We start from the raw sequence: 11141 nt of genomic DNA, 5'->3' as shown, positions 1-11141 counted from the left end.
ACCTCATCAAAGGTATTGAGGTTAACACACTACTGGCTTGCTCCTGACTACCAGAACTTACAAGGCTACGTATGGGCAGGGAGGCAAATAACAGAAGCTGGAAATTGCAGTCTGCAGTTGGGCCCCATGCGGACTGGACCCTGGTAAGGGTTAAAGGGCAACGAACCCCAAACCTCTAAACCCACATTCAGGAGAACCTGTAGCTGCCTCTAAGGCCCCTTAACCCCAGCCGCTGGAAGTCTCCGCACAACAGGGTTCTTCAATTCCTACGTCCTGGCAACACAACGCCTCAGCAGCTCAGGATCATTTGGTCACCTTCGTTTCACCACTACGTGTCATAAGGTAGGCACTGGGAGCGGACCCAAATACAAGACACAGACACTGAAGTACCAGGAACAGGGCTTGACTGGAGAGCTGGGTTAGGGATGTGACTGGATGCAGACTAGGATCTGGGACAAGAACACAGACTTGGGCTAGGACATTGGCTAGGCAAGCAGGACCAGGACAAGGAACTAGGAACTGGGAGCCTGGACTTGGACTCTGAGCCGGAGACTGGACAAGGACCCAGAACCCGGGTCTTGACTCGGGCTCAGACCCCGGAACTGGGCAAAGACATGACTTGGTCTTGGGAGACAGTACTAGGCGAGGCTACAGGACAGAACAAGAGACTCCTGGGCAGGACAAGGGAACTCCAGCACAGGACGAGGCACATGGACAGGACGAGGCACATGGGCAGGACGAGGGAACTCCAGCACAGGACGAGGGAACTCCAGCACAGGATGAGGGAACTCCAGCACAGGACAAGGGAACTCCAGCACAGGACGAGGGAACTCCAGCACAGGACGAGGCACAGGGACAGGACGAGGCACATGGGCGGGACGAGGGAACTCCAGCACAGGACGAGAGAACTCCAGCACAGGATGAGGGACATGGACAGGACGCAGGAACTCCAGTACAGGACGAGGGGGCACATGGACAGGACGAGGCACATGGACAGGACGAGGCACAGGGACAGGACGAGGCACATGGACAGGACGAGGCACATGGACAGGACGAGGCACAGGGACAGGACGAGGCACATGGACAGGACGGGACGAGGCACATGGACAGGACGAGGCACATGGACAGGACGAGGCACATGGACAGGACGAGGGGGCACAGGGACAGGACGAGGCACAGGGACAGGACGAGGCACATGGACAGGACGAGGGGGCACATGGACAGGACGAGGGGGCACATGGACAGGACGAGGGGGCACAGGGACAGGACGAGGCACAGGGACAGGACGAGGCACATGGACAGGACGAGGCACATGGACAGGACGAGGGGGCACAGGGACAGGACGAGGGGGCACATGGACAGGACGAGGCACATGGACAGGACGAGGCACATGGACAGGATGAGGCACATGGACAGGACGAGGCACAGGGACAGGACGAGGCACATGGACAGGACGAGGGGGCACATGGACAGGACGAGGGGGCACAGGGACAGGACGAGGGGGCACATGGACAGGACGAGGCACATGGACAGGACGAGGCACATGGACAGGATGAGGGGGCACAGGGACAGGACGAGGGGGCACATGGACAGGACGAGGCACAGGGACAGGACGAGGCACATGGACAGGACGAGGGGGCACATGGACAGGACGAGGCACAGGGACAGGACGAGGGGGCACATGGACAGGACGAGGGGGCACATGGACAGGACGAGGCACATGGACAGGACGCAGGAACTCCAGTACAGGACGAGGCACAGGGACAGGACGAGGGGGCACATGGACAGGACGAGGCATAGGGACAGGACGAGGCACATGGACAGGATGCAGGAACTCCAGCACAGAATGAGGCACATGGACAGGACGAGAACACGAAGTCTTGCCTTGGTACTCAGGAACAGCCGAGCCTTGGACTTGGAATGACAGGAACCTCAGAATCTTGGACCTGGGATGATAGGAATGCAGAACACAGAGCCTTGGTCTAGAGTACAGGAACGTGGCACCTTGGACTTGAAAGACAGGAACACATGGACATGGAACAGAGCCGGGACCCCTCCTTGGGAACAGGACTTAGGGCCGGGACTAGTACACGGAACACAGAGCTGGGACCCCTCCTTGTGAACAGGACTTGGGGCCGGGGCTCTACATAGAATGTTGAACATGACAGGGTGGTTCCCAACACTAGGTAGCAGCAAATGGCCGGACCTACCTAGCGAAGGCGTGGACACCGAGACGGTTCCCAACACTAGGTAGCAGCAAATGGCCGGACCTACCTAGAGAAGGCGTGGGCACAGAGACGGTTCCCAACACTAGGTAGCGGCAATCGGCCAGACCTACCTAGCAAAGGTGTGGACACAGAGACAGTTCCAACTCAACGATAGACAGTTCCCTGTCTTGACACAGCAAGGCTCCGATCTCACTCCGGTGGTAGAACTTGACAAGGCTGCAAGGCAAAGTCTCCAGACACAGCAGCAGAACAAAGTGACCTGGGAATACAAGTCTATAATCCTTTGTAAGTGGTACCACAGGTAGACAGGGTGGTAAAGAAAACATTTGACTCATTAGCCTTCATAAATGAGGACACTGAGTACAGGAGTTGGGATGTTATGTTGAAGTTGTATAAGATGTTGGTAAGGCTGAGTTTGGAGAAGTCTGTGCAGTTCTGGTCACCTATCTACAGGAAAGGTATCAATATTATTGAAGGAGTGAGTTATAGAGAGAGGCTGGGTAGGCGAAGACTTTATTCCTTCGAACACAAAGTGATCTTCTAGAGGTGTATAAAATCATGAGGGGCATTGATAGGTGAAAGCACTTAGCTTTTTGCACAGGATTAGTTAATCAAGAACTGGGGGGCATAGGTTTAAGGTGAGAGGGGAGGCATTTAATAAAATTTAAGAGGGGCAGAGTTTTTGACACTAATGGTGGAATCATTTGCCAAAGGAAGAGACTGATGCAGGTATGTTAACATCTTTTGAAAGAATCTTGAATTGGAACATGGATTAGAAAGGTTTTGAAAGTCATGGGCCAAACAGATCGATCCCTGACTAGGTTATAAGCTTGAAACAACATCATGGGCAGAAGGACCTGTATTGTGCTGGACTGTTCTATGTTCTATTTTCTAAACACTGGCAAATGGGACTAGCTTGGATGGAGCATCTTGGTCAGCATGGACCAGCTGAGCCGGGGGACTGTTTCTGTGCTGTATGACTTGTGACTCTTTGACACAGAACTGGTAAGCAAAACCATGAAACTTCTGATAATATTTTGAAATCGTGGAAGAAAAGAGGAAGGAAAACAATATGTGAGTTAAAAATAAAAACAGCTTCCACCTCGTCTTTGCAACAGTAACCCTTCATGTCATTGTTTGAGAGAGTGATGGCGCCCACAGGAACCCACCACTGAAGATCTCGCTGGATCTCTTTCAGGAGTGCAAAGACCACTCTGTGTCCTTGCAAACCTGTGTCCCTCTGATCCTCTGGGTCACTTTATGGGCCAGTGTTGTCCTACAGGAAAGGGGAATTATCTGAACTTATTAGCATTGAAGAGGAAGTTAGCTTCACAAAGATAACTGTTCACAGAGAATCCATCTTGAGCTTCATCATTTTCGCCCTGAGCAACAGCTCCCACTGTCCCTGACACAAAAATTCAAATGTATAATCGGTGTTGTAACACACAATACTAACTGTCCATGATTTCATACCACACCTCCACTCCACCGTGGTAATGGCTATAAATGCAGAATCTTGGGTCTTGATACTGTGATCGTTTTAGGAGGTTTTAAAAAAAACAAAAAGTCATTTTTTTTTCCCAGAGCAACATACATAAAATGCTGGAGGAACCCAACAGGTCAGGCAGCATCAATGGAGAGGAATAAAGAGTCAATATTTCTGACCGAGACCCTTCATCAGGACATGTTTTTTTATTCAATCTTTGTTCTTTTTCTCTGTATTTTTCTCTCTCTCCATGCTCCTACATTTCATTCTCTCTCTTCATTTCTCTTTCTGTCTCTAATTTGACATTGAATTCATCTAGCTCTCTCCTTCCCATTTGCTTCCTAACCCTTCAACCTCTGAGGTTAAAGATATACCCTCTCTGTGCCAGTTTTCACCCAGAAACTCATTGCCTTCTCCACGCTCTTCGTTATTTGCTCCTGGTCAGCAGAAAACACGAATTCTGTGATGGCAAGTCAAACGGATCCAGTAAAACACATCCGACTAAACCTCGAGCCAGACCATTCTGAAGAGGGATGAACATTACACAAAGGTTTTTGCAAAGTAGGAGCTCCCTCCCAAGAGTGCTGGGAGATGGGATCCAACTGAAGCTGCCAAGAAGAGCTGAATACTATCAGTTTAATATGGAAGCAGAGGCAGTGTAGATATGCGGGTGAAGAGAGGGAGTGAAACATTATACACAATGCAAATGCCTTGCGTAGGAGCATGCCAGAGGGGTACATTTATGGGAAGCTGCTCAAGGGAACACCACTTTACCCCTCAGCACCCCTCAATAACCATCAGCACCATGAGCACCCATCAGCACCTCTCAGTGCACATCGGCACTCCTCTGTGCCCATCAACACCAATTGGTACCCCTCAGCATCTCAACACCCATCAGCACCAATCAACACCTATTGGCACTACTCAGCACCCTGTACAAACTTCTGCAGGCACCTAGCACCACCCCATTGCCCCGAGCAGCAGCATTGCTGACTAGATTAGCTGTAAGGTGACTATTTGATGCAGCTGGCTGGTGGGCCAGCTGTTGTTTTCCAAACAAGAAGAGGATGTGGGCAGGGCTAGCGGGGAGAGAGGCTACAGAGCCTTCGCAGGTGCTGGCTTTTCAAACCACTGCTGGTAAGCCAGCCTTCAAACAAACTCTGAGGCTGAGTGGGTTTCAGCGTGCTCCTGAGCCTACCAATGTTACACAGATTCACAGTGGCCCCTCCTCACTCTGGAGTATTGTTGCAGCCCCAGATTTCTCAAGCACACTGGGGATGACAGCCTCACATCCGATAGTACCAGCACTCTGAAATAGTGTAAATGGGATAAAGCAGCCGTTGTGACCCAGTTACTAACGTCTCTCAGAACTAAGATTTATGACAACCACAGAACTACAGAGACCCTCGAACATGATAGCAATCACAGTCATCTTTCTGCATCTGGATTAGAGAGTGGTGTCTATAACCTTTGGTAGAACAAAGACATTCCTGGACAACCTGTTGAATGTTGGATCGAATGACATAACCATCCACTTGCCAAGGAAAGATTTAAAGGTACGTAAAGTGATTTATTTTCTGGGAGAGTGAGGTGAATGCTCACCGTTTGTGTTAGACACAACAAACAGCCAAATATGATCCCATCCAAACAGCAAACAGCCAAACAGCCAAATACAATCACCAATGAGAGGGAACTTGATGATGGTGAGGACAATATGAGTGAGGTTGATGTTCTGGAGCATGTTGATATTAAGGGAGAGGAGGTGTTGGAGATGTTAAAATACATTAGGACGGATAAGTCCCCGGGGCCTGACGGAATATTCCCCAGGCTGCTCCACGAGGCAAGGAAAGAGATTGCTGAGCCTCTGGCTAGGATCTTTATGTCCTTGTTGTCCACGGGAATGCTACCGGAGGATTGAAGGGAGGCGAATGTTGTTCCCTTGTTCAGAAAAGGTAGTAGGGATAGTCCGGGTAATTATAGACCAGTGAGCCTTACGCCTGTGGTAGGAAAGCTGTTGGAAAAGATTCTTAGAGATAGGATCTCTGGGCATTTAGAGAATCATTGTCTGATCAGAAACAGTCAGCATGGCTTTGTGAAGGGCAGATCGTGTCTAACAGATAGAGTTCTTTGAGGAGGTGACCAGCCATATAGATGAGGGTAGTGCAGTGGATGTGATCTATATGGATTTTAGTAAGGCATTTGACAAGGTTCCACACGGTAGGCTTATTCAGAAAGTTAGAAGGCATGGGATCCAGGGAAGTTTGGCCAAGTGGATTCAGAATTGGCTTGCCTGCAGAAGGCAGAGGGTCGTGGTGGAGGGAGTACATTCAGATTGGAGGATTGTGACTAGTGGTGTCCCACAAGGATCTGTTCTGGGACCTCTACTTTTCATGATTTTTATTAACGACCTGGATGTGGGGGTAGAAGGGTGGGTTGGCAAGTTTGCAGATGACACAAAGGTTGGTGGTGTTGTGGATAGTGTAGAGGATTGTCAAAGGTTGCAGAGAGACATTGATAGGATGCATAAGTGGGCTGAGAAGTGGCAGATGGAGTTCAACCCGGAGAAGTGTGAGGTGGTACATTTTGGAAGGACAAACTCCAAGGTAGAGTACAAAGTAAATGGCAGGATACTTGGTAGTGTGGAGGAGCAGAGGAATCTGGGGGTACATGTCCACAGATCCCTGAAAGTTGCCTCACAGGTGGATAGGGTAGTTAAGAAAGCTTATGGGGTGTTAGCTTTCATAAGTCGAAGGATAGAGTTTAAGAGTCATGATGTAATGATGCAGCTCTATAAAACTCTGGTTAGGCCACACTTGGAGTACTGTGTCCAGTTCTGGTCACCTCACTATAGGAAGGATGTTGAAGCATTGGAAAGGGTACAGAGGAGATATACCAGGATGCTGCCTGGTTTAGAAAGTATGCATTATGATCAGAGATTAAGGGAGCTAGGGCTTTACTCTTTGGAGAGAAGGAAGATGAGAGGAGACATGATAGAGGTGTACAAGATATTAAGAGGAATAGATAGAGTGGATAGCCAGCGCCTCTTCCCCAGGGCACCACTGCTCAATATAAGAGGACATGGCTTTAAGGTAAGGGGTGGGAAGTTCAAGGGGGATATTAGAGGAAGGTTTTTTACTCAGAGAGTGGTTGGTGCATGGAATGCACTGCCTGAGTCAGTGGTGGAGGCAGATACACTAGTGAAGTTTAAGAGACTACTAGACAGGTATATGGAGGAATTTAAGGTGGGGGCTTATATGGGAGGCAGGGTTTGAGGGTCGGCACAACATTGTGGGCCGAAGGGCCTGTACTGTGCTGTACTATTCTATATGTTCTATGTTCAGTCATCTTGAGCACAAGTGGATTTGCCCTTGGGGTAACGCAGTCCCACAGCATGTATCAGATTCCAGATTCCAGACTTCAGATATTCATATTTCATATTTTAGTTTAAAGGTTTCAGATCAATTTATTATCACATTTACATTGAAACATACAGTGAAATGCATTCTTTGCATTAGCAACCAAAACAACCCAAGAAGGTGCTGGGGCAGCCCACAAATGGGACCAATATAACATGCACCATGTTCAGCAGATCAATACAAGTAACATTGACAACACCACCAACAAGAGAAAAAAGAAGCAGAACACACCCCTTTCCCACCCTCCCACCCACTCACACACACACAGGCCTCCACCCATGGACAGTCCAACTCTTAGTCGACCTTGCAGACTTGCAGACACGGATGTTGGGCATCCAATATCCAGACATGCTGATCCAGGGGCTTCAAACTTCAGCCCTCAATCTCCAGTATCAACACCAGAACTCATCAATCGTGGGAATTAGTCTGGACTCACGAGGACCTCCAACCCCAGGACTCATAGGCCTGGAGGGGTCACCAGCCCTAGTTCTTGGAGCCCATCAACTAGGATCCTTGACACAGGGTACACTGGTCTTCGTCCTCACTAATCTTGACCTGAACCCCAGAGAATCCTGGACGCCTGCCCCCTCCCCCTCACCCCCATCCATAAATCCCAGACGGACCTCTAAAACAATGCACTGACCCCAAGACCATTCTAACGAACCTGAGAAACACAGAGATTTAGCTACAACCTCAATGGGCATCACAACTTGGCACCACCTCTATCATAGAGCATTACGAAATTCTGATGTAACTCTTTCAAAAGCCACAGATTTCACACATCTTGTTAACGCACTGAGTACTGGCCTTACTGGTGGAGAAGAAGTAACAGAGATGAGAAAGAGTTACTTGGCATTCCTCGGTAAGTGAAATCGATAACTGCTACCTTACCGGTAACTGCTGCTTCACTCATTATGTTCCACCATTTTGGACTGTGCAGGAAGCTGACATGTCATGGTGTCCAAATGACAAGGAGAAGGTAATACTTTAAATTCAATCTGCAATTACTCTTGGATTGAGAGGTACAAACAGCAAGTGAAAACTTAGGCAGAGTAAAAGGACAATGTACCTGTGTTAAGGCGACCCTTTTGCAGACACAGTATACACTCATCCACTGGAAACAGTCAACACACATTCTGATACAGTCTGCGTCTCTGAACCACTTTGTGTGTCTCTCTACACAGTACACATTTTGACACAGTCTCTGATTCTCTGAAACACTCTGTGTCTCTCTCCTATCAACACATTCTGAGGTGGTCTCCAACCTGAAACCCATTCTCCATGTCTCTCCCCAAAACACATTCTGACACAGTCTCGGACCTGAAACACGATCTGTGTGTGTCTCTCTCCACAGACATATTCTGACACAGTCTCTGTGTCTCTGTCACAGTACCTGTGTGTCTCTCCCCATAACACGTTCTGACACATACTCCAACCTGAAACAATTCCTCCATGTCTCCCTCCACAGCACACATTCTCACACTCTGTGTCTCTGAGACAATATTTCTGTGTCTCCCTCCACAGCACATTCTGACATGATCTCTGCCTCTCTGAAACAGTATGGTGTGTCTCTCTCCACAGCACACATTCGGACAGCCTCAGTGTCTTTGAACCAGTATCTGTGTATCTCTCTCAGCAGCATAAAGTCTGACACAGTGTCAGACATAAAACATTATCACTGTGTCTCTCTCGACAGTACACATTCTGACACAGACTTCGACTATCTGTGCATCTCACTCCATGGCACATTCTGACAGTCTCCAACTTGTAACACTTTCTCCAGGTCTCCAAATGTCTCTCCACAGCACACATTCTCACAGTCCCTGTGTCTCTGAAACAGTATGGGTGTTTCTCTCTCCACATCACACATTCTGACAGTCTCCAATCTGTAACACTTTCTCCAGGTCTCCAAATGTCTCTCCACAGCACACATTCTCACAGTCCCTGTGTCTCTGAAACAGTATGGGTGTTTCTCTCTCCACATCACACATTCTGACACAGACTCAGGTATGAAAAAGAAACACGGATGGTAGTTTGCCTCCCAGGTGCCAGGGTCCGAGATGCTTCTGGATGCATCCCAAAATATCCTGAAAAGGGAGAGTGAGCATCCAGAAGTCATGGTACATATTGGTACCAATGACATAGGTACAAAAAGGGAGGAGATCCTGAAAAAAAAGGGGTTAGCAGGGAAGCTGAGAAGCAGGACCTCAAAAGTGGGAATCTTGGGTTTGCTGCCTGTGCCATGTGACAGTGAGGATAGGAATAGAATGACGTGGCAGATAAATATGCGGCTGAAGAATTGGAGCAGGAGGCAGGGATTCCGATTTCTGGATAATTGGGATCTCTTCTGGGACAGGTGGAACCTGTACAAAAGGGATGGGTTGCACATGAATCCGAGGGGAACCAATATTCTTGTGGGCTGGTATCCTGGAGCTGCTGGGAGTGGTTTAAACTAATATGGCAGGGGGATGGGAACGGGGATGATAGAGCCGAGGATGAGCCAGCAGGTTTACAAATAGATGATGGAAGTAACATGAAGGTAAGGAAGGACAAGCCAATGATTGGATACATATGCAGACAGAGCAAAAAGTTAAATTGTACCACAGAGGCAAAATGCAAAAGGTTGAAGAATTCAGGACTGAAGGTGCTGTGTTTAAATGCACGTAGCATTTGGAATACAGTGGATAAACTCATGGTGCAATTAGAGATTGGCCTGTATGACATTGTGGGCATCACTGAATCATGGCTAAAAGATGGCCATAGTTGGGAACTTAGCATCAAAGGAGATATATTGTATTGAAAGGAAAGTCAGGAAGACCTAGGTGGTGGTGTGGCTCTGTTGGTAAGAGATGGAATTACATCTTTAGAAAGAGATGACCTAGGGTTAGGGAATGTTGAATGTTGGTGAATGAAGTTAAGAAACTGCAAAGGTAGTTATGGAAATCATATATAGGCCTCCAAATAGTAGTCAAGGTATGGGGTTAAGATAGCAAAGGGAGCTGGAAAAGGCATGTAAAAAAGGTAATGACACAATTATAATGGGCAACTTCAATACACAAGGGGATTGGGAAAATCAGGTTGGTATTGGATCACAAGAGAGGGAATTTGTTGAATGCCTACAAGATGACTTTTTAGAGCAGCTTGTGGTTGAGCCTATTCGGGGAAAGGCCATCTTAGATTGGGTGTTGTGTAATAACCCAGATCTTATTAGGGAGCTTAATGTAAAGGAGCCCTTAGGAGGCAGTGATCATAGTATGATTGAATTCATACTGCAACTGGAGAGGGAGAAGCATAAGTCAGATGTATTAGTATTGCAAAGGAATAAAGTGAATTACAGAGTCATGAGAGAGGAGCTTGTGCAGATGAATTGGAGGAGGATACTGGCGGGGATGATGTCAGAGCAGAGGTGGGTGAGGTTTCTGAGAAAAGTTCACAAGCTGCAGGATAGACATGTCCCACAGAGGAAGAAGTTCTCAAATGGCGGAGGGAGGCAACTGTGCCTGACAAAGAAATTTAAGGACTGCATTAGACAAGGAAAGGGCAGAAAAGGTAGCAAAAGTGAGTGGGAAGTTGGATGATTGAGAAGCTTTTCAAATCCAACAAAAAGCAACTAAAAATACAATAAGAAGGGAAAAGATGAAATATGAGGGCAAACTAGCCAATAATATAAAGCAGGATATAACACATAGCCATTTAACAATTACAGCACGGAAACAGGCCATCTCGGCCCTTCTAGTCCGTGCCGAACTCTTACTCTCACCTAGTCCCACTGACCTGCACTCAGCCCATAACCCTCCATTCCCTTCCTGTCCATATATCTATCCAGTTTAACCTTAAACGACAACATCAAACCTGCCTCAACCACTTCTGTTGGAAGCTCGTTCCACACAGCTACCACTCTCTGAGTAAAGAAGTTCCCCCTCATTTTAGATTATGAAGACACACAGTCCTCTTTTATTGTCATTTAGTAATGCATGCATTAAGAAATGATACAATAATTCCTCCGGTGTG

At 47.9% G+C, this 11141-nt stretch overlaps 1 protein-coding gene across 1 annotated transcript in view; it reads left to right on the top strand.

Annotated features, from left to right (window-relative positions):
- Positions 1-7955: 7955 nt before the first annotated feature.
- LOC134339298 (uncharacterized) overlaps positions 7956-11141 on the top strand; it is a 96636-nt gene continuing 93450 nt past the window's right edge. Inside the window, exon 1 of the mRNA XM_063035675.1 lies at positions 7956-7992. Coding sequence (XP_062891745.1) covers positions 7965-7992 — 28 coding nt within the window. The 5' untranslated portion in view covers positions 7956-7964. The remainder of the gene's footprint in view (positions 7993-11141) is intronic.

The sequence above is a fragment of the Mobula hypostoma genome, chromosome 29 (assembly GCF_963921235.1).
Source record: "Mobula hypostoma chromosome 29, sMobHyp1.1, whole genome shotgun sequence".
In the NCBI taxonomy this organism is placed as follows: Eukaryota; Metazoa; Chordata; class Chondrichthyes; order Myliobatiformes; family Myliobatidae; genus Mobula; species Mobula hypostoma.
This window is presented reverse-complemented; position numbering and strand designations above follow the sequence as displayed.